Source organism: Falco rusticolus, chromosome 8 (assembly GCF_015220075.1).
Source record: "Falco rusticolus isolate bFalRus1 chromosome 8, bFalRus1.pri, whole genome shotgun sequence".
NCBI lineage: Eukaryota > Metazoa > Chordata > Aves > Falconiformes > Falconidae > Falco > Falco rusticolus.
In genome coordinates, this window is record NC_051194.1 from 4,898,875 (window position 1) to 4,923,629 (window position 24,755).

The following is a 24,755-nucleotide window of genomic DNA, read 5'->3' on the forward strand; positions in this document are numbered from 1 at the left end:
CCGTGGGATTTATTGCTTTGTTAATATGCTCAAGACATCATCTTTCACTACTGCGAGAGCTGAGAGCACTGTCTGGATTTTTCTGCTCGTTGTTCATCTCTGGCTCCTTCGGTTTATAACTTTGGCTTTGGTCTGTATCATGGCTTTGGGAGGAGAATCATTTGCCACCTCCCAAAATCTGATGTTCTCCAAGCCTTGTGTTTCTTCCGTATCAGCAGTCATTTCCCTGCTTCTGGTCACCTCCAGGATAACACTGTTGGAAATTTAAAAAGCCGATCCTTCGACTTCACAGGCTCTCGCTGGATGCACTCTTTAAGTTTGTCTGTTTAGTCAATTCAGTTTCATCTACCTATCTGTGACTTTGGGAAGGTGAAGAGAAAGGAAAGGTCCTTTCCCACTCTTCCTCTAATCAGCTGATCCCCTTGTTTTTGTGTTTTCTTTTTACCCCTTATCTTCAGCAGTGAGCTCTTCTGTCTCCATAGGTGGAGCTCTCTGCACAGGCACTGGTCTGCCTCTCCAGTACTGCGCCAAGCACACAGTCACTTTCCTTGCTGCTAAATTCACTTCAGAAAATCATCACCACCTCTAACCCCCCTCTCTTTTTTGTTTTTCCTTTTTATCCCAGGGTCCAAGACATTCTGCCATGATACCAATACATTATCTGGTACAGGCTTTGATATTTAATAGCTGGATGCCTCCTTGGTACTGAGCATCATCTTTGTTTCGGGAGCGGGGAGGAGACAGTGGGATGAGCCGAGCAGTCACGCATCGTTACACAGAGAATATGGTGTGGATATAAAAAGCAGCAATGTATGCGGGGAAAGTGTTTTTGTTAGGGTATCCAGGAGGCTAGGAAGGAAAGCCGGTTGTATGATTCATGTTAGGTGCCCTTGCTGCTGATCATGAATTTAGTCTTGTCTTGGCAAATCAGTCACACTTAGCGAATGACAAGGAAATGTAGCACTGGTGACAGCCTGTATTGCAAATATTTTTAAGGTCTTGGCTAGAGCATAGTGCTAGCCCAGAATATAGGCTCAAGGCCTCACTAGACAGACACTTTTGTCAGGGGCAATTGTGAAATCTAATATTCCTTAAATTAAATGTATTTCTACCCAGGGAGTTGTGCAAATCAGTCATGTTCCCTCGGTTTCCAGCCCTCAGCCTGGGCACTGCTGGAGGGATAGCTTTCCATGGTGCTCACGTATGCAGGGCTGCAGTTGACTCCTGCATGCTGCTGCCGTCCCTCGGCACAGCTCTGGCAGCACAGGTCACCCAGTCTCATTTCATTTGTAAAAGAAATGATCCAGATCACGTCCTTTCCTCAGCACCTTGATGAGGAGAATCCTTCCTGCTGACATGAGACAACCCAGAGACCAGGAGAATGCTGAAGGGCAGCGGGGCTTTATCCATCTGACTGGTCAGGGTGAGGCTAGGATGAGAAGGGACTCTAATGCCTTTCCTGAGAGATGGAGGCTGGTACTCACTGACTTACTAAATGGCTTCTCATGGAAGCAAGGGCTCAAGCCCAAATGATGCTATCCAGGGCAAAGGAGCAGGTGCTACAAAGTCTACAGTCTCTTTAAGCTTATTGCTTTAAATCGGCACAATGACTCTTCATTTCAGTGTCTTCTGAAGAGTACCTTCAGACAGTGTACCAAGTAGTGGCAGTTAAAATACTTACATTATTTTCAGCATTTTAGTACAGTTAATTTTGCAATATGTGTACATACGCATCGCATTGATTGTGTGAGCTAATGAACAGCTTAAATAAGTCACTTTATCCTTCTATCTTCCTTGGTGTTCACCCATCATAATACTTACGGTCTCCATAATGTTCAAGAAAAAAATACCACTGCTAAAATGACATTTGAACCTTCAAATGCTGAAAGCGGTCCTTCCAGCATCAGCTCAAAGGATAGCTGGTAGTGCTACAGGGCCAAGAGGATGAGTTTGTAAAGCGTGTGGCAAACATATCGATACCCAACCTGAGAACTTGGCGTCTGTTTAAGGCATTAAATGTCTGCAAGTTGAGCACATCAAATCTCATTTAAGTGTCAACTCTCTAAGCACCTATCAGTCACTGTGGGCATTAATTATGTGACTAACTGCAACAGCCATCAGCTGGATTAACCTCACTTTCATTAATTCTGCAGGGAGTTTAGACACTTTCCAGATCCAGATGAGAAAAGGCAATGTTGTAGTGTCTGTCCAAGGCACGTTGCAGTATTCAGCCGATACCGCCTCTAGGACACAATTTTCTAGCCTCTTCTCTGAGCAGGGGCTAACTCTGTGTTGGAGCTTCAATTGTAAAAGCAGAACTTGGGCAGAGATGCCTCAGTTCCTTGCATTTCAAAGGTGACATCCTCTGGACAATTCAGGTACTGTGGCAGAAAGTGCACGCAGCTTTTTCAACAGCAAGAAATGGTTTCAAGGCTTTATATTGAAGTATTCCAGAAACCAGTTCCAAAAAAGCAGTCATCTTTGACTTCTGATCTGGTGAAGCTTCCGCAGTGATTTACAATATTATGATTACAGTCTGCAGGAAGGGCGATTTTTTTTAGAGCCTTTTAAGAGAGGTAATTTCAGAGTTCTTTTGAGGACGTGTGGGAATGTCTCAGACCTGTGAGGGGCAAGGGGAGGTTTGGTCTGGAGCATCACAGCAGCGTGAATTGCTGGGACCAGCTTTGAGCTCAGCTGTTTGGGATGGATGTAATGTTTGTGTACAAGGGGCAACAAGTGCACATACAGTATACCCCAGATAACCAACTGGTCAACAAAATGCATGATATTAGACATGAGAGCTTTGCTGTTTATTCTATCAAGTAGCTTTTTCAAAGGGAGTTACAAAAACTACAAAAATAAATCTCTTGCATGATTAAAACAGTACAAATATCAATGGTATAAATATGGCTATTGTATACTATGTGAAAAATACTGATTTATTATCTGGGTAAATCTTTTTAATCTTGAGCTATTTATGTTTTAGGAAAAAATCTTAGCCTAATGGGCTGAACTCCCTTCAAAAGTGTGAATACGTTCTCCAAATGTTTTTCACGGACTTTTGCAACATGCAAATATGAAGTCAAACTGCAGTTTTATTTAGGTTTCTATGGGGGTAAACTTCAGCAGAAACATTCTTGTATTCTGCTTTGCTTAGTTCTGTACTAGTATGCAGACGCTGGAATAGGTGGCATTTTCCAGTTCAAAGGGTCTACTACTGGGTGCTACATATTTATGAGGTCATTGTACATCTCATGTGCAGGAAAACACTTTTAATCTTCTGGAGTCCTAGAGTTCTTTGGGAGATAACATCTAAGTTTTACTAATAAGATTCATTCATTCTTAATAAACTTATATTGGAGAATAATAAGATACATGTCACACACCTCATCTGCACAGTGGCCAGCTGGAGACTAGGGATATATTAATCCTAAGAATTAGTAATTTTGCTAGTGTCCAGACTATATGATACCTTCTGCAGTTCTACTCTTCTGGTTTTCTTAGTGTAAACTTGTTGCATTTTAAGTTGGCATGTTAAATGGAGAAAAACTGAGGAGTTTTAACCACTTATTGTGCCTTATGTTCAATGGTTAGCAGAAATAAGTGGAAAAAATTTTTTTACTTTTCTAAAAATCCCTGTAGTATTCAGCTGTAAGGGTTGTGTTGGTCTTTTTTACAAAATTTGTGGCTCATAGGCTTTTCCAACTTGAAATCGTTTGTTTCCAACCATTCCTTTCACTAAGGGGCAACAATTTTATTTTTATTATTGGATCCAGTGCCACTCAATGCCGAGCTAAGTCAACAGAAGAAGACTCTGTCTCCAGGTATGAGCATGAGACTTACCAATAACCAGTTTTCTAATTGAAACCAACGAGTTTCTGTAGGAGGATTGCCATGTTGGTTGTTTTAGGTTTTTAAGTGAGCAGTGGATTCTGACAGGTGGTCCATGGGCATCCGACGTGGGGTCAGTGAATTACTTTGCTTGGCACAGGGTCTGTGAACTAGTTTGCTTGGTCAAGAAAGGTACGTAAGTAAAGCAAAGCTGTTTTCAGGAGGCTTAAAGTCATGCTATAATGGACTGAATTTTTAGGAGCTGGTAAATAAGCAAAAGTCTGGAATTAGAGTGTATGTTTAGTGCTCTAATCTGGTTAATTGGGTGTTGTCGTCTCTCTGTATTTAAATATCATCACTCCTGTCATACAACCCATTATATTGTTGCTGGTGCAGAGCGTTTGCTATTTCCTGCTGCAGAATTGGCTGCACTTGAGCAGTAGTATGTGTTTATACCCTTATAAATACATAGGACTTTGACTTCTTTGTAGATGAAGGGAGCCATATAAATGGTAATTTAACTGCATAATTGTCTTACTGAATATATTTCAAAAAAATATTTAGTAGGATAGATGCAGTACATCAATACCAGTCAATTAAACTGCTTCGGGATCTTTTTTGAGAATTAGCAAATGCTCTGTTAGCTGTTGGGTGTTTGTAGAACGTACAGTATTTCTCTCACAAAATCTATTTGAATATAAATGCTCATGCCTTGGCCTATGTTGCACCAAGATTGCAACAACTTCTCACTAGCAATGCCCACAAGGTTATAAACTTCCTTGAGAACTTTAGTACCTTGACCTATGATAGTGTGAGAGTAAGAGCAGTATATATTAATTGTAAAGGGTTTTTATTATTTAGGAGGCATGCATGCTGTAGAATATTAGAATAGTAAAAATGCTTCAACTTTGGAGGAGGTTCTTGAAGCCTTTAGATTTCTTCAGGGCTCATGACCTTTTTTCTGTTCCCGTAAGGATACACACTGAAGCTATTCAGAAAGTCTTGCTGTTGAACTCACTGAAGTAGCAAAGCTAAAATCAAACCTGTGTTGTAAACTAGAATTTTGTGTTTCTTGTTACGCACTGCATTAAACCATAGGTTTGGTTTTTTTTATTTTAGATAAGCGTTTGTCATATCTGTGTCAGATTTCTCAAAGAACATGGTGAATTAACAGGACATGTTTAACACAATCTTGACAGAAAGGTTAAAGAGAATTCAGAAGGCATCAAGGAAATAAGTAGTGTGTACTGCTCCAGGTGAAAACTAGAAGGAACCAGAATAAGTTGCAATTCTGCTTGTCTTAAATGGAGGCATTTATTTGTTCTACAGCAAATGCAATTTAAAATGTTTTAAGCAATTCCCTCCTTCAGTAATATTCACTACTGTCAATGCATACTGCAGTAGGACCTAGAAGGTGTGCGCCCACTGGGCTGAATTATTTTGCCAAAAACGTGTTTGAGACAGACTCCGCCCAGCATGCTTTGAAGGGAAAAGGATTCCTGCATCTGCCCGGTTCAGATTCTGTAGGATCAAGATCCCATGGCTGAGAAAGGCAGAGAGAAAAGTGGAAATGAAAGCAAATGTCATGGTTGCATCCTGATGAGAGTGGTTGCTGTGTTTCATGGCTACGGGGCTTTCTGCCATTGTTACCCGTGCTGAGCCAGCCCTGTTACTCGGAGGAGTGAGAAGGGGCCATAGGTCACTGGAACATGTGCTTCCTTGCACTTAATCTTGATGCCCACAGACATCTGCATATTCATATAGCTTATGGGAAATCCCAAGAAGTTTCCAGAGCTCCCTCTAAAGCTGCAGCAATTTCCATTGAAGGGAGTGATCAAAGCATATAGTAACTAAGCTTGAGTAGCTTTCTGGTTTGGAGCCGTCTGGCCGGTTGATGAGTTGCCCTATGCAATGGGTTCTTGTGCATTGAATAAGAAAACACCAGAGCTGGCAATACGTAAGGACTGCAAATACGGTATTTGTTCTGCTGGGGAAAGCTACTAATCTTGGTGATGGTAATCACAGGACTCCTTTTCTAACTCGATTAGAAGCCCAGTTGTGACTGTCAAATCAAACAAATCAACATGTGACGGTCATAGCTTAAAAACCCATCAATTACACTCCTCTGCCTACAGTTTTCTTTGAACTAAGGACAACGTGATTACTCCTGTTGTTAGTTCAGCTTGCCTGTTGTACATTTGATGTGTAAAGCCAATATTATTTATAAAATCCTCCTTTCTGCAGCCAAAGTCAAAATGGAAGAAAACTGTTATTTACATTATGAATTTCAGATTTCAAGCGTTGAAAGTTGTGTTCTTGAGAGGAGGAGGAAACAAGAAAATCTTAGAGCTTATTATGCCAACTCATAGCTAATTACACAAGCTTAAATAAAAACGTCATTTGCGCTAATTTAGTTACCTTGTTCCAAGCTCCATGCCTGCATTCAGTTAAAATGTGAAAATCTTTGTTCCAGTACCCAGACAATGTGATACAGGGGTTGTAAAACAAGAGGATTAGCTGCCTTTGGGTGGCTGGCTTGTAAGGGATTTTTATTCCAGGATCTTCTCCCTTTATGCATGGACAGGAGGTGCACCAATGCTTTGAGGGCTTAAAGTTGTGATCCTAAATGCTCTGACCTTCCTGAGCGGTGCTAGTCTTTCAGCACGGTAAATGACTTTTTTTGATTATTTTTTTCCGTTTCAGAATTTGTATTTTGAGCTTTTACCAGCAAACAGCTTATTTGAGCCATTGAAAACATCAAAGGAGGTGTTTCTTGGCTTGGGTACATCTTTAATTTAAAGCAGATTTAATAAAGGCCAAAACAGGATAATACTGCAAAAGGATTAGCTGTGGTTACTTGATTTCTGAGCAAACACACCAATTCTGCTCTCTTTGTATGGGTGTCTTTCACAGTGAGTCCATTCACTGCACATTGAACTAGGCCTGGTGTTCCATATTTCTGTTTTGGGTTTTGGTTTTTTTTCCAAAAAAAATTCATTTTTTCTATTGTCTTCTGTAGAAATCAAAAGCATTGCTGAAAGCTTTAACTTCAAAGCTTAAGCCAACTTATTCTTCATTGGTTGCTATGCTCCAAAATACATTCCTGAAGCTTCTTTGCTAGTAACTGCCAAATGTTTTGTTTCAGCGCTCCTTAGCATTGGGGCTTTCAGTTTGGCTTTTGTTTTGATTTATTCTTCACAAAATAAAAATTCTGAGAAGTCAATTAAAAAATAGCTTGGCGTTCTTAGCACTTAAAGCTTGTTGCTGTTCTGAAAGCAACCAGAGCAGTGATGCTGCAGAATGCTGTTTATTTCATATTAGTACTTATGCTTCAGATTTTCTCTGTCTATAAACAACAGGAAAAAAGTCTCTCAGAAGTCTGAAAATCTACTTCCTACTGTACGTTTCATACATCAGTAGCTTGGCTTTGAGATATTTCCCAATACTTCAACCTTCTCCCCAAGTTCTTTGTAACACAAGCCCTGGGAAGCACAAAACTTTACGAACATGATGTGCTAGTTGAAGTGTTACTAGTTTTTGTGGCAAGGTTGCTGCAGAAGGCATAGGCAGCAGACGACCAGTTCAGTAGGCTTATTCAGGAGGTGAAGAAGGTGTAGTAGCAACTTTTCTTCAACTTTCATTTCTAAAAATACATACATCAGAGGGTTGAACTGTACTGCTGAACTGTTCTTAGCCTGCAGAGCCATAGCAGTCAGAACCTTGCCCTAATAACTCGCTGTCAGATGCATCAGACACCTTACAGTAACTGCAAATACAGTACTAAATACAGGGCCCTCACCTAATGCTTTAGGCTCCTTATGTTCTACAGAAAGCACATGACTTTGCAGTTACTGATTGATGGGGAGAGTTGGCGGAGAGATTTTTTTTTTGAGATGCTGAGATATTGCTGTCATACCAGTCGCATAAAAGCCTGAAGCGAACATGCCTGTCCTTTATGGTGGTCAGCAGATGCTGCTTTTTGCCCAGGTATGGGCAGATGGATATGAGAATGACTAAGTAGATGGAGCGTTGCCTCATCTGAAATCTAGATTGATACAGTTGCATGGTGTAGCTAAATTGCTCTGTTTAAAATGGCATTGCCTGGGTGGAAAGCCTGTGCTTGGGGATCTGAATGTCTTGCATAGCCTTCCCTCTGCCATATGTAGGCAGTTGTTTAGCTGGTAACGGGACTATCTGTATATGCATAGAGCCACAGATCGTTACCTCTTGGTTATGTTCACGTTATCTGATGTGTTGTCTCCATGAGAGAAATTAAATTGCCTTTAGTAATTTGAAGCAAGTAAAAATGACAAATCATCGTTCTCCTGTGATCGGTAAATGGCTACAGAATGAGAATGCATCTCAATTACATGGCAAGTACATTTCAAGCAGCATCGATCGTTCCAAATCTCCAATTGTTTTCCTGTGATTTTTCTTTACTTTTAAACTAAGATGACTTTAGTCTATTAAAAATAAGTAGCTTCTTTCCACTTTGAACAATGCCATTAGCTATGAACTCTCAGCTCATAATTATGAAGAGTTAGAACAGAGAATAATTTCATAGAGACAAAAGCAATATAATATATATGCATAGAAATGAAAGAAAATAAATGCAGTAGGAAAGTGATTTTTAAAGTCTGCATCTTGAGATGTGGCAGGCTAGTATACTGGAACACAAAAACTCCCATGTGCAGCTAGAAAATGGTCATCATTAGTAGGCTATCATGCAAATCCTGCAGGAAGAAAAAAAAGTAGGTATTTAGTGGCAGAAAATGTTTTTGTACGTGAATATGGAACATTGGGCTATAAGATACGTTTTTATTTTTTTTAAACAAGCCAACATTGCTGCCTCCATTTGCATTTGGATTATTCTCATCCTGCAAATATTCCTGACTACAGAATTAGTATCTCCAAAGACAGTTCATAGCAGTAATTACCAGGCACAGCGCGTGATTATGCCATGCAACGAAGCGTCATCCTGCAGAGACCCCCAAGTTAGTGCCACCCTGCAGCAGCGAGTCCCTGCGTGCGGGAGGAGGCTGGGGAGCGAGAGCTGCTGCTCTGCCCCGGCTGCCCCGTGGGACGAGTGGCTGTGTGTCGGTGACTCGGTGACTCGGCTCCTGCGTTTGTGCACGAGGAGCCAGCTTGCACAACCCGGCGCATGGGCATGACCTTGCTGCTTAGAAGTGACCCGTAGAGTCACCAAATCCAAACGGCAGGCTGAAGCCCGGGTTTCAGCCTGAGAATGTGACTCTGCTGGGGAGAGGACAAGTGTGTGCCTACCCCGTACTAGCCATTGCATGGTTACTAACAGGAGGTAGAATCAGAGGAAAGCAGGGTGGTTTGCAGATTTAACACGGGCTGGAACTTTGTGTTAAATCTCAGGGAGAAGGAGGGTGGGTGTCTTTATTTTGACCCGGCCATTTCTAGTGGCAGAAGTGCTTTGTCTTCATTTACCTTTTAACTTGTCTTGGTCGCTTCAGCCAGTGAAGGAAAAGTCAAAATCAGCGTTGCACAAGTGTTTCTACTTGTGAATTGTCTCTTTTGTGTCAAGTTCCAGCCCAGCTTGGCCCCTGCTGCTCCAGTGAGCACCAGAGTTTCTTACAAGATGATAAACCAGCTGAGATATGTCCCCCCTCACCTTGGCCTAGGTGTTTCCAGAGCTGTCATCTAAATTACTTTTAAAAACAAATTTAATTTCTATACAACATTCTAGATTTTGATGCCTAGAACTACTGCCTTGTTTGCACACAAGATGACAACCGTTTGTTTTCATTGTTACATCGTATTACCAAGTGTCACTTGAATGTCCTCCACCTCCTGTATCCAGTGCTGTGACCTTATATGCCATATATTCTGGCTGATGCAATTAAGCTGCATTTTTTTTTTAAACATTCCTGCTTCACACTGAGCTGATTGCCAGCTATTTCTCAGGGCGATTTGTCTTGTATTAAAACATAATTTTGTCCTTCAGTGGCCTGTCCAGAAGTCCCTGAATTAGCTGATTTTGCTCTGTCCATAAGGGCAGTTTGCAGTAGCACAACTACATAATAATTTTCTTGGTTTGCAGTCCTGCCATTCAACACTGAAATGGTTCAACATGCCCACAAGCAGTCACCCTACTAACTCTTCAGCTATCAGTCAGTTTGGGAAATGGATTTTTTTATTATTATTTTTAAAGTCTGTGGTTCTTTCTTCTTTGGGTAGCAGGGTAGTAGCAGTAATGTCTAAATGCAAAGGGTTTGGCTACTTCGAGTCCAATTACAAATATGAAAGCTCACCCAAGCAGTCCTTTAGAAACAAATTAATGACAGAACGCTTAGGACTCCATATTCTGACTGCAGCGTGCTCAAATGCTCTGCTCCGGAGTCATTGCTTTAGCTGTGCCATTGCCCTGGGTTTCCACGCGCCTGGGGAGCCCTGAGAGTGCAGTGTTGGCACACATGCCCCGCGGCTCTGCCCCGCTCCCGTCCGCCTTCTGCCCCTGGCTCTGATGTGTAGGACCCCATGGGCACAGGCTCGCTTTTAAGTATCTCTCTTGCACTAATTTGAGGGCAAGGAAGAGCCATGAACTCTTCTTGGGAGCAAAGCTGACCCTCTAGTGAGCAGTCAGGCTCATTGTTTTCTAAAACAACTCTTAACTTTGACGAAAACAAGGAGCCCCTTCTGCTGTTCTGCTGCTAAGTATTTTTAGAGAGGGGTGCACCGTTCTTACTATGGTCTGGAGTCAAAAATATGCAATTGTTCTGATTTTGGCAGGGATAGAGATGATTTTCTTCTTAGTAGCTGGTACAGCGCTGTGTTTTGGATTTAGGATGAGAGCAGTGTTGATAACACAGGGATGGGTTAGCTCTTGCTAACTAGCGCTTACCCCAAGTCAAGGGATTCTCAGCTTCCCCGGCTCTGCCAACAACAAGCTGCGGCGGAGCAGGGCCAGGAGAGCTGACCTGACCCAGCCAAAGGATATTCCATACCATAGAACATCATGCCCAGTATATAAACTGGGGGGAGTTGGTCGGGGACTGGCTGGGCATCGGTCAGTGGGGGGTGAGCAGTAGTACTGTGCATCACTTGGGGTTTAGTTTGGGGTGTTTTTTCCCTTTTGGGTTTTTTTTTCCTCTCTCCTTTTCATTATAAGTGGTGGTGTTAGTATTATATTTTATTTCAATTATTACATTGTTATTATCTCAATCCACAAGTTTTACCTGTTTTGTGATTCTCCTCCCCATCTGAGCGAGCAGCTGCGTGGTGCTTAGTTGCCAGCTGCGGTTAAACCCCAACAGCAATTAATGCCATCCTGAGTTGTGTGATAGCCTCTTGCACCTCAGCTCCATCCTTTCTGAAGCCCAGGCCAGGAACCAATTGTCTTTTCCTGGAAAATGAACCTTCTTTCTGGTTGCCCTGGAGTTGGTAGTCAGTTATTTAAACTTTACAATGTAAGAGTCAAAAATACTTAGTGGTTGCATATGGCTGGGACCTAACAACAAAAAAAAAGCAGCTGAAAAACTTAAAATTAAAAAAAAAAAAAAGTGTTGTTACATTTCAAAATCTTAAAGTTGACAAGCGTAATTTAAGGACCTGAGACATGTGCTTGGAGCACCTGTGTTTGGCAATATTAATGATGTGACCTCCTGACTTAAAGAGTGATATTTAAGGATTGCCTGGGTCTCATGCTTTTCCTCTGCTCCGTGGTTAATTTTACCCTGAGGGCAAAGTCCTGCAGCTCTCCCTCATTAGAGCTGCAGGACTGCGGAGGGCAGAGCTGTGGAGTGTAGAGCAATTTGTGGTCCTCGGAGCTTTGCTGCACGAGACCTTTTGGCGATACTGCATTCAGCTGCGTAAATCTGTTCAGCCTATTTAATATCAGTGCCTTGGAACCTGGGACTCTTTCTTCTTGACCCCACACCTGGAAGCTGTTCTCTTTTGCTAGCAGATTATGAACCACTAGCCTGTCAGCTGAGTGTGCAATAAGAGACTTTCTCAAATATTTGTTGTTCACCTGAGATATAATAAGGTCCTTTGTGTCATTTCTTGCAAAAAGGAGAATTTCTGAGGCAATCGGCTATAACATCTGCTTCAAAGCTACAGCTAGCACACAGTTTAAAAATGGTTCAATCTGTATTTACTCAATAGGTTGTTTATGTTAATTAGAGTTAATTCCGCCACTGGTATGCATGCCTAACTCCCATTAATATCAGCAGCAGCTATGTATTCTCGTAAGGAGAACAAAGCCTCTAATTAGATATCTTGAAAACTTGGAGTTCCTTGTACAGCTTTTATTGCAAAGATGAAGTGCTGTATGTTTGCCTGCTAACTATTCTAATAGAAAAAAAAAAAAAAAATTACCGACCTCCCCTTTATCTCTGTTGCAATGAGATGAGGCAGTCCCAGAGCAGACGCGGGGCAGGACGCGCTGTAGGGGGCTTACCCTCCAAGCAGAGGGAACAGCATGTGTGTGCCCGGAGAAAGGAGACGACTGTACCAGCTAGCCAAAATGCTGGTTGGCCATGGAATAGCCGCTCTGTCACTGTGAAGCCTCCCCAGGTGGTCAGTCCTTGGGGGCAGAGCCTGGTCTGTGTTTGCAGTGGCCACCCTGAGGCACGGAGCCACGTTGCCCTGTGCCCGCGCAGCCCCTCTCCGGCAGCGGCACGGGCAGGCTCTGGTTTGTGGGGCAGCAGAACCCCCCGGCAGGGGGACACAGTGCCAAGGGACCACCAGCCCTGTCCCACAGCCCAGAATTTAAGACTCCTGTCAGGACTTTGCGTTAGCATCTGACTTTTTGCAAACATGAATTCACGTGGTTGACTTTGCTGTCTCCCAGCTGCGTAACTGGGACACTTGGTTTTAGGATTTCAGGTTTTACAAAGCCTAAAAGGTTTGGACAACTCCCATTAAAACTTTTTAATGTACTTGTTCAGCAGGATGCAATGAGAGTGTACCCTATGACATTTCTTTTGGGATTTGAAGAAAAGAAACTGAACCTTTTTTTGTTGTGCCAAGTTTTTTGTGTTTGGGTTTTTTTTTTTTAAAAAAAAAAAAGTCTTTTGGTCTGAGTGTGGTCCAAATATAGTAATTTTTTTCCATCTGATTAAAACTCGAAACAAAGGCATATAAAGAAAATACTGGTAAGAGTCCTAGCTAAGGAAGCAGTGGCAAGCACTGCTCTAAAGCTTGTAAACAAACAGCCCCTCTTAAATAAGTGTCTGAATTCCAATGGATTCTAATTATCTGCTCAGACAGATAAGTACGAAAAACTAGTGTATAAAGAAACTCAACTGAAAAATATATATGCTGTAATTTCAGGAAGTTTTAGCTTTTGTTGGTGGTAGATACCGAGTAAAAGATAAGGTAGAAAATAATGAGTTTTTGTTATTTGTATCTTAAGTTTAGAAGAGACATATTGTGAGTGAACAAAAGATGCACCATAAAACAAACACTGCACTGAAATAATTCTTGGTGGAAATGTAAAAAGCTGCTGGGCGCTAAAGATGCAGTGTCTTCCAGGTGAGAACACTGTTCAACAAGAGTTTTAGAGCCACTGCTATTAGTAAGATGTAATATTTCAGTTTTTTCACATACATTTTAATTAGTATGCTATAAAATTTAACCTATTCCAATTTTCAGTCTTTTGAGAAGATGAACTACCATGAAATCTCTTTATATTGTCTGCTAATCCCTAAATACTCCCACCAACAAAAAATACGCTTCTCTCTTTTATAATTCAGATTTCAATTAATGACAGAAGCAATAGAAGTTTGGAAGCTAACATTTTCTCCTTGATTAGCATAACTACAAGAAATTTTAAATGATAGATTTTGTGTTATGGATTTTATGCATTAAGACCAAATCAGGGTCTGAGAGCTTCCTTTCTGCTGAATCCTGGATGAAGCGTGCTCCCTCCTCATCTTCTTCCCTGGTGTTTGTTATCAAGGCTGCGAGATCGCTCTGTGCAAAGTTCTCGGGTGGTTTGTCCTCTCTGTGGCTTTGTGAACAGAGCAGATTAGGCACATAGTGTGTCCCGGGCCATCAGGGGCACCTGCAGGTTCTCAATTACATCTGCACTCCCTCCCAGTGAAGGGTGCTGTCAGGGCTGGGATCTGGCAGTATTTATCCTATATATTGTAATTAGAACCACAGTGAAGAAGTGCACCGCTAATGTCGTTACCGTGTGAGCTGCCAGTCTTCATCCCAGCACGTGTACTTAAAGCATCGGATACTGTCGGTGGGCACTAATTCCGTCTCTCCTGTTGAGAGCATTTATTGGCGTAGTGCCCCTGCCTGCTCTCCTCCACTGGCAGGGGAGTATTACCTGTTCCCAGCAGGGACCGGCTGGGTACCTGCTGGTGGAAGGAGAAGCTTCCTGAGCTGCTGCCTCACCTGTAGCTGGCTGCCGGAGGGCGTTTCGACTCTGCAGCAGATCACTGAGGTGTGCATCACGCGATGCCAGCTGGGCAGCAGCCCATGGAGCCGCTCCATGCAGATGCTCGTGGTGGCCAGCAGCCGCCTGTGTGCTGGCCCCTCTTTCCCCCCGCTGCTGCCTTACTTCGCTGCATTTTAAGCAAACACGTGAGTTCCATGTGTCAGTATGCAAAGCTCCTCAAGCCGTTAATGTGGTCTGGAGGCTGTACTAGGCTGCGCGTGTAGACACTCATTAGTCAAATATACACCCTTGTGCAAAAGATCACAGGACTTACTCAGTACTATTACTGTAACGTGCAGGTTAGATCAAAACCTGGCTGCCAAAAATTGAAAGCCAGTATAAAGGCAGAGATACGCCGTTTTATTACATCATTAAAAAATATCTAGATTCTCCTCTAGCAGGAACTACAGGCTGGAGACTGACAGACAAGAATAAAATAGCTGGGAATAAATTTTATGTAGCTATTTGCCTTCTCCCTCAAATGCTTATGCAAAACACATTGCTGTAGAATCACTGACAATAAAGAGGGAATCATTATACGAGTAGTGGATTCTCAGGAGAACACTTTAGCCAAAACACACTCTGCAATAATTTCCCACGTCTTAGTTGAATAAATTAATTTATGAATTTTCCATGAATATGTTCAACCGTTTCTCCCCTCATATATTTTATTGATCTCCATATACATTTAGCAACAAATAACAGAGCTGCTTTTCCATTTGCAGTAAAATAGTTTCGAGATGTTTATGTGGGCCTTGGGGTTCATAGTAAACAAATGCAGTTCAAACACTGGGGAGGTAGCAGAGAAAATGAAGCTTGGCAGGATGCAGGGAGCTCTGCTAGGAGAAAAAGCTCAGCAGAGTCTACATCCAGCCTTACCACCAGTGAGGTGTCCCCTGAAATCAGAGGGAGCAGCCCTGAACTGTGGGACTGCTCCTGGTAAGTCCCGTGTGGAATCGCTGCCAGGAGCTTCACGGCTCATGTCTGCAAACCTGCAATGTCCCTTTGGTGTGAAAGACCAATAGGTTGGATCATTCCTTCATTAAGTATGTTTTGTCCTGTAATGCATACCTTCTTACTTTCATGTGAGAAAGGAGATGAGGATGGCAAAAGGAAGAGGGAGTTTGGGGTTTCTCCACAAAAATAGAAATGCAGGGTCTGTGGTCTGGAGAAGGCCAGCAGGCTCCTTCTAGACTGTAGATCCAGTGACAGAGTAGTCTGAAAACTTCATTTTTGCTCCACAAGACACCTTCTGTGGCCACCCTGCCTCTGAATATCACTTCGTTTGGCTTAGGCAATGTCATTAAATCCGAAGTTGAGCTACTCATATATAGGCCGTTACAGTGAATAAGCACACCATCACATGGAAACTGTGATATTTCCAAGTTTTTCTTTAGAGAAGGGGAAAACAGTCGCAGTGATTAGATGTTGAAAAGTAGTCGGTAATCATCCTAATTTAATGTTTAAAACTATGGAGTTCTTTAATTTTCCTCCTCCAACACCAAGCTGCCATCCCACATCTATGTGTATACAAACAAACATCCCAAACAAGTAAGGTGGGCATACAGTGTGGTTAATCATAGGTGTAAATTTACTCACATGTGACTGCACCGTTGTGATCTTCAACTTTAGCTCAGCTCCTTGCCCTGCACGCTCAGATGACAGAGATAGCCCTTTTTAAGCAGTTTCTTTTGTGGTCTATTTCAAGCTTTCTGGTTGTCATTTTTATCAATCATAAGGAAAGCTGAGGGGAGACTTGCCTTGCTGTTTCCAAATATAAAGCTCTTTCTTTCTTAACTACATGTAATGACGGGCTTGAAATAGGCCTTGCCATCCTAAAGGTGGTATTTGAAGTATAACTGCTAATGCTGAAATACATAATTTACATTTATTATCCATAATAAAACATGTAACTAATTGATGTTCTGTAAGGGATTAAATGATCAACTGCAGCTGCAGGGTGAAGATTTATGCCTGTGTTCTTTATAACACATTGACTATTGGAATATGCTGCAGAGTCGTTGCCTTCAGGAGTGTGTGCTCAGAGTGTTCTCCTTTCTCTTGTTCTCCTTCTGATATGTTTCCTCTTGTGTTTGTGTTCTGTGCAAAGTGATTTATGGAGGAAACGGATGAAAAATAAGTACTTACATTCCCTTCAGACTTGCAAGGTACTAGTCTAAAGGGCAAGCCAAGCTTGCACATGTTTGTGTGTGGCCGTGCATTTGCTAAATTGGAACATCACACAGAGCGTGCAACCACCACGGTGCATTGAAGTTCAGAATGGCCAGGAGATAATGTCAACAGAATGGGATGTAGGCACAGGATAATGGTCTCCTGCTGCTAGATTAAAGCCTGGGCAAAGATGAGCCCTTTTAACAAAAACAAACAGAGGCAAAGCCAGGTTATTTGCAGTACTTTCAGAGCAGGAGGCATTTATCTTGTAACAACATCCTGTTCTGTTCTCTTGGCTTCCACCGTACCAAAATAACGGCAGACGATGCTGTGATTTTCATCAGTGGCTGTTGCTAGACGAGCTCTAGTTGCCCGCTGCATCCTCGTCGGCTAACACCGTGGTCTTATGTTGTGTGTCCTCCAGCCTTCAAAAAAGCCGCACGTTTCAAAAACACATTGTGTCACACTGTGTAAGCATGCTGGCCGACTTTTAAATGAAAAAGAATTAATCTATAATAAAACTCAGAGTTACCAAAGGGATTTTACAGCCCGACGTTTCGGATTTCCCCTGGCAGGAGGCAGGCTCCGCAGGGAGGAGCACCAGCCTTAGCACTGCAGGCAATGCTCCCCCTTGCATTAGAAGCCCTCAGATTCTGATCTGGTAAAATCAGTGCTTGAAGACAAAAAATGGAACTGAATTCCGTTCATTAAGTATCAAGCCAAAGAGAATGCCTCACACAGTTTTGTTCCTGCTGCTATGTGCCGTTTGCTTTTACTCTGTTTTATTAGTATGTTAGTCCAGTCTCCAGGAACTGTGCTGCCGGGCACAGCCTGGGGAAAATATCCTTGGGGCAGTAACACAGAGAGGACAACTGCACAGGCACAAAGCTCTTAGAGGAAAGTCAGCACGAAAATATATGTAATGCAAACAGCAGAGGCTATGAATACTGTGTTATAAATCAGGGCTTTTAACTAGCACACTTCTGCGGTATTAATTCTTCTGAGTCGTCTCATTTGTCCAATACTGCATATGTCCTGCTGTCCTAAATGGTTTGAATGCGGTGACTGTCGAGATCACCACGTGTTGTAAATCCCGTCTGCTGAGGTTTTAGGGAAGGGAAAGGAACAAGTTGCTGAGGCGAGCGGCTCTGGTGCCAGCACGGTCACAGCAGAGTACTCCAGCTCCTCAAAAGACCCAACTAATAAAACAGTAACAGGTGATAATGGCATGATTTCATCCCTGAAACATGGTAATGCAGCATAGGAAACACATGGGATTCTGGAGGTTTGGGCTGTATTTTCCTCCTAGCTTTGCTACTGATCTCTTAGGTGACCTGGAAGAAATTGTTTCACCTTTCTGTGCTGCAGATTCCATCTATTTAAGCAGGGAATAATGACAACTCTTTACAAGGCACATTTAGAACTGCCGTGCAAAACTCTGCGTAGGAAGTAGCTATTATTGTTGTTATCTGTAATAATAAAAACAATGGCATTTTCAATAGAGACTGAAGTTTTGCAATCTGTCCAATGCCTTTACTGCTAAATACAATTTCTCATTTAATCCACAGCTGCTGCTTTTATGTCTTGTCCTAGTTCAAAATGTATAAAATGTATTCTTCCCTTCTTTTTTTTTTTTTTTTTTCTTTTAATATATGATTCTAGTGCAAGTTGGAGTTTCACGCATGTACTTCTGGCAAAACCATCACAGCTCAATGCGAAGGGCCCTGCCCCTGCCTTCCCGGACCTGAAAGTTCAAAACACAAGACAGAGAAGACTGGTAAGCTGAGCTGTTAATGGAATTGTAGCAGATTAATTGCTTCCTGCTATGTTCTTAGACAAATGTAAGAAAGGCATTTCTTAACTAGTAGATTTTATATGTAATGGTTTCTGAGTAAAAGCTAAGGTACAACTACACCTTTTCTAAACATGTAGTACTTTCAGGTACCTTAACTGCTGTAAAACTAACACCTGCTTGAGAGAGTATCATAGGAAAACTGAGTTCGGGCTAATGAATCTCATTTTTGAGTGAAAATATTGAATCATCATAACAGAAAGACAGACAAGAAAAATATTCTACTTGATGGTTCATTACTTCATAAATTAAAAGCAATCAGTAGCCTGTGTGTTAACCATGAAGTCATTTAAAGTCACACATATATATTGCATGGGATCAGAGTTATAATATTAATGTTTATTATTATTGTTATCATCAAAAGTCAAATACGTTGCATATAGACACATGTATTTGTATTTATATATGAAATTGTTTCACCAAGAAGCTCATTGCAAATGATGACATACCAAGCTGAAGGTTGGAGTCTCGGCACAAATGGCCATTTCTCTTGCCAGCTCTCCGGTGAGTGCTCCATTTCACTCTGAAAGCCTGGTGAGCCCATTCACCCCCCAGGTCTTTTCCGAGGAAGTAAGCACAAGCTGTCTGGGTCTGACCTCATCCTAAGGGAATTAGTTCTTGCAAAGTGGCTGACTAAAAGCAGAAGTCCAGCAGCAGGACCACAGCCAGGTTCTGTCTAAGAGTTGCCACCGTGCTCGGGGGAAAGCCCTTTGGAAGAGAAAAGAGTTGTTGGTGTGGTTGTGGTTTCTTGATCTGAATGCAGATGTGCTGGTGAGGGCATTCGTGGCAGCGTGAATACTAGCCTGTGTAAGCCCAGCGTGTCTCCCCTCTCTTAGGGGAGTGCGAGGGGCAACGCGCTGGCAGCTGCGGGGCGCCTGGCTGTGCTGGTAGCTCACAAAGCCAAAGCAGTGACTTACACAGCTCTGTCACATTAAGCAGTGAAATGTGTGTGTGTTACCTCTGGTTTTTTCTGTGATTCTATACATATATAGATAGATATGTTTAAACCAGATGAAGCTTTAACAATGATCTGTTTGACCCAAAATATTTGAGAATCTCCCTTCACTCTTACTCCTCCCCAGTCTGGACGCATTCCGACAGTAGCGGGCACAGAAACTGAGCCAAAGTTTCAGCAGCTCTTCCTCTGGTTAGTTCAGGCCTTGTCTCTTCAGCTGAAAACCCTGATGATCCTGCTGGTGCTGCTCCACACGGCGCATCCTCGAGCATGGCACCAGTTTTCACATCAGGTCTCCATTTTACAAGAAGTGACTCTCCAGCCTAGATTTCGAAAATTCAGGTTTATTCCACTTTTTTGCAAATCACAGGCATTTTTCTGCATAGCTATCAAACTCAGATGAAGTATTTCAGATGGCAAGGTTCTGAAATCAATATATAACTGTAATATTGCTTTATGTGGCTGGAATCTTTTGGTTACAGTATACCCACTGATAAATTGCCTTATTCATATTTTCTGTTTCTTGTAGCCCTTATCAGGCTACAAGAAATATTTCTTTTTCTTTGCCCTTTCTATTTCTTTGCCCTTATCAGAAAGAGTTTCAGATTAATAAATCTACAGTGACATTTTAAGCTTACAATTTCATTCACACAAGAGAAAAAAGATTCTAATAACCCTTATCTTGATAAATGCAATTTGACACGGTGTACGTATTCTGAAACCCAGGCTTTTGTTTTCCTTGACTCAAAACTTTTAACTCCAGCCAACAAAGCATTAATTTAATGGGTTGAGTGATCTGCAGAGCAACTTTCCTGAGAGGTTTTTCAAGAGGCCGAACTTGAGCTAATGGTACTTCTGCCATTGCCCCAGTGACAAGGACATGAAATGCCTCAGTTCTGGCATCTTCAGTGTGGCATGAGGGGGGAGGGTGCTCTGCCCCCTTGCAGAAGCACAGTCACCTGGGAATAAGGGAAATTGTTGCCACGTGTATGGAAACATTCAAAAACCTGAAGACACTACTCGACCCCTGTATCAAGTGTATGCAAAGAAACTGCTCCTGAGCCAGGTTGGACGGGGCTTTGAGCAACCTGGGCTAGGAGCAGCTGTCCCTGCCCATGGCAGGGGGCTGGAACTGGATGGTGTTTAAGGTTCCTTCCAACCCAAACCATTCTGTGATTCTGCGAGCCTGGTTATAGTGTTATAAGCAGAATACCTGTACAGGCAGGGGAGTGATTGTGTGTGTGCATGTATATGCAAAAAAATAATAGCAGTGTAATGTTTTGCTTTATCGCTATCTGTTCCTTTCTGGGGTTAGGTGCTGAAATGCCCACAAAAGGAGTTGGTATTGAGAATCAAATAATCAATAGCAAAGGCGCTTTCTAACTTGCTTCATCTTAAATTTTCTTCTGGATCTTTGAACATTCCGGTAACGTGCCAGTTAAAGACCTCCTTTAACTTACTTTCTCAGTCTCCTTTCTTCAGATGTTGTCCCAATGAGTGTAACAGAGTCTCAAACTGAGTATTTTAGAGTTTGTCAGACTTTTAACAAAGAGCTCCCAGGAGTTTCCATGAGAAAACATGAGTAAACTCTCCATATCAGTATAAATTTTACCCAGGTGCAGTTTTAGCAGCATCTGAAAAGAGAGTCGGTATTGTGCGCGTCTGCCCTTTACAGGCTGGAAGCCAGCCAGCTTTCCTTAGGTTTATGGGAGAATTATCAATTCTAATTGCTGACCACAAAAAATTTCCTTAGCGCTGCCTTTCATAAGTTTCCTTTAGTTGCTCAAGTAGTGTCACCCCGCTTCGGAGAAATAAGCCCCAACTAGTATCTGAGGTGACGTGAGTGAGGTGTGATGGCAATGACGTGGCAGAGCGTGGTGGTCCCCTGGAGCCTGGGCACAGCAGCGCTCGAGCGACCTCCCCTTCAGCAGATCTCCAGACCTCTCAGTCTGGAGCTTCTTGACTAGCAGTTTGGTTACTTGGTACTGTAGTCTTTTCTCTAGTCTTCACACAAAATTATTTTATTTTTCTCATACAGTACGATAGTATCATTAATATTGCTGAATTGGTATACAAGTCAGTCGTTTGATTTCTCATCTAAGAAATTGTATGAAAGATTTGTGTAGACAGTTGGGACTCAGGTTTCTGCTCCTTTTGTAGTTGCCAAGTTTGTGAAATCCATTCAAATACGGTGTAATCTTAAGTACAAAATGATGGAGGGCTAAACCTCATGCCTTATACAGACATGTCAGTGGAAAAATGCTAAAGAGAATTACAGTGCAAATGCTTCCAGCAAAATGGAAGTGCAGATCTTAGAGCTACCACATAAACTTTTTTATGCCTATTATACAACAAGGTTAAATGTATGTGGTTGTGAACTTCCAAATTGAAGACAGTTTGCATTAATCTTTACACGTTCATTCAATCACATTCAAATATTATTCCATGATAAATTACTTTCAGAAATTAAAAATGTAAAGGAACATTTAATTTCCAGAGTACTGTAATTCTAAATGTCGTGACCTTTTTTTATACGCTTGTGAATAAAATTGGCAGCAGCATCAAAGAAAAGCAATCTGAGTGTATGTGCTTGGAGGTAACAATTGGCTGCAGTGTCTGAGCCGTATTCCTTCCTCCTCCCTGGGCTCCTTTGAAAACATCTCTGCTTTGAGGATGAAAATCAAGACTAATAATCATCGTAATAAAACTGGAATTCCTTTTATAGTGCTAACTGGTACAATGGAGACGTTAATAAAAGAACACAAATGCAACCAAAAGAAAACGACACCAAAATTATTACCTTTAATAGCAAATAACAACAATAAAATCTTTCTACCATACAGCTAAATCTTGGAAGAGATGGCAGGATCATGTTCTTCATTTTCTTAAATGGGATTTTGAGTTGGAGTCTGAGAGGTAGAAAGCAGGACACTGTGAGGGTACTAATGAGAGATTTTGGAAAGGAAGACAAGCCCTAATGCTTTTTCTCTTTTCTTTTTGAGGCCCATCTAGATTCCTTTGGTTTGTCAAAACACTTGACACGCTTCATTATTCACAGCAGTATCCCCACCTGCAATATGCTTCCCATGATAGCTGCTGATTTTCAACTCGGCTGCCCAGAGACAGAGGTTGAGCTGTAATCTGCCCTGGGGTTAGCTGCCCTTCCAGAGTGCATGTGCCCTTTTATCTAGTACTGTAATGTGAGTAAGGCTGTAATTTCAGTGAAAGGACTGGTAACTGACTCTTAGTGACACCAAAGTGATAGAAGTTACTTAAGACACAAAGTCCTATCTGCTGGTGGGTTTCAGGTACCTCTTTCTAAAAGCTCTGCAATATTAAATAGAGTTCTCATAAATCATAACTTAGACACTAGCTGAAGCTTCTAAAACCCATCCGTAAACAAAGGACTTCAAATGAGAAACAAGTAGTTTTAGTTCTTCGGAATCTGCTGGCAAGGGCAGAGATTTTTCCCTTGAACGTGCCGTTCATTCTATCAAAAAGACAACATTGTGCAATGATTGGGGCATGTCTCGGCAAATGTGAATTTGTAGTTGCAATAACGTGGTTCTGCCGGCTTCCCCCATGCCTGTGTGACTCCTGTTTCTCACATATGTTATGGTGTAGTAGCTCAGGCAGGATGGTAAATGTTTAACAGCATGTCAGGGCTTTTTCTGACCATACCCTCTTTTTGTGTTCTCTGAGTTGAGTGCTGTACTCCCAACGTAGTAGCCTTCGTTTGTTGCCATCAGGGTTGCAGAGCCACCGGCGCATGAATGGATGCAGTGATTCAAAGGAGGTTTGCCCCTATCTCTGCATTGTGTCTTTTTGACTTTGCAGAAATGCCCAAAGCAACTTCTAAGAAAATGCTATTATCTTGATAAGGGAAATGTAAGGTCAACAGGCAGAAGCAAATATATTCAATTATACTGAGTGCTGTTTAAATTTCTAAAGAGAACCAAGAGAACACCTTTAAGTTACAGGAATAGGTCTTGGCAAGCTCAATCAAGAATCTGCCTTGTTTAGGGTATAGTTTAGGATATGAATTGTAGCATTTAACTACCAGCACTGCTGGGTGTGATGGTTGAGAAGGTCTACAGTTCCATTCCTTTATAAAAAGAGCACTCAGTGCATGAAGTTCATTTGAAGAAATCACAGTCATCTTTCCCAAATGGGTTGTATCACTTCTTGTGCCTGAATGACTGACCACTAAGAGAATTTGTAGTCTTGGAATTTAGTCTTTCTTTGCAATGCACTTTCAGCAAATATTTCAGTTTGAAATTGCTATTCTCAAGTTTTCATGACAGCAGAGTACGTAATTTGAAAGTTTGTGTAGATAAGTATGAGTCATGAACATGGTTGAGTTGAAATTGATTCCTGGGTTTGATTTGCCAGGAAATGTTTCCTTTTGTGGCTTTAGTTTTGGAAAAAAGACTCCTCCTGACACTGAATTTCCAAGGAGATTTTTAAATGACCTATTTGAGTCTCAAACTCTGGGAATGGTAAAACAAACCCCTTCTAAAACTAGTATTAGCAAGAGTTTTAAAGCTTTAGTATATTACATTAAAACTAGGAGGGTTTTCTTTACTGTTTCAGAGAAGAAATTACGTTTGTTCAAACCGAAGAGTAACTGTCAGTGCAGGGCAGATACAAGGACATGAGATACAGTGATGTGTGTTCCAGGCACTGACATGATGTTTCTCTGGGCTTCATCAGTAGAGAGTAGAATTATTAGCTCTGAAATATCTGATTTTTTTTTCTCCAAAATTTTCTGTATGAATACTGCAATTCAGTCTTTTAATTTGTTACATGATGAAATGACCTTACCCAAGTAAATCTGAGTTATGTTGTATTGGTAAATAATAATTACAGTATTAATTACTATTATTATTACTGTTATTTTGCCTGAAAGCTTTCACACAAGCAGATCAGTCTTTATTATTCCCTTCCTGAAAGCGTGAAAGATTAACTTTTTTCATTTCTGCTAGATATTGTCTGTGAGTAGCTAAGTGGCTGCACCCAATTAATATTTGATTAAAAGAAAGTGAGAAGCAGGCAAGAACTGATACCTTTGCTCTTCATGGATAGCTATTGCCATCACCCACTCCTATCAGAGGCAAAAGCAAATAGTTTCCAGGCTGAGGCAGGAAAAGCAAGTCCTTGCCAGGGTCAGAAGAAAGAGCAAAGTAATCGTGGCTGGGGATGGTTCGTTCCGCAGCTCAACCTCACGTGCATCTTCCCAGCTTGCGTGGGAAAGGCTGTACGTTCTGCATGTACATATGTAATGGGAAAACGTGTATTTTTGTAGGAGTGTTACGTTGAATAGAACGCGCAAGCTGAGAGCCAGATCAGTAAAACGTTCACATGCTGAAAAGGAATCGAGCAAAAAAGCTACCGATGTGACTGAGAACGTGTTAGTTGACTGATACACAGGTGCTGTTTTTTCCTGGTATTTTTTTCATGTTCCTACCCCACATCTTTCTGGTATCTTCTGCCATGTCTGTGAAGGAAGTGTTTTATCAAGGCTC

At 41.8% G+C, this 24,755-nt stretch overlaps 1 protein-coding gene across 2 annotated transcripts in view; it reads left to right on the forward strand.

Moving 5' to 3' along the window:
• Nucleotides 1-24,755, forward strand: part of SPOCK1 (SPARC (osteonectin), cwcv and kazal like domains proteoglycan 1) — a 324,520-nt gene that overhangs the window by 240,711 nt on the left and 59,054 nt on the right. For both annotated transcript variants that reach the window (XM_037398498.1, XM_037398497.1), the window contains one exon: nt 18,086-18,200. In XM_037398498.1, the coding sequence (XP_037254395.1) occupies nt 18,086-18,200 (115 nt within the window). The remainder of the gene's footprint in view (nt 1-18,085; nt 18,201-24,755) is intronic.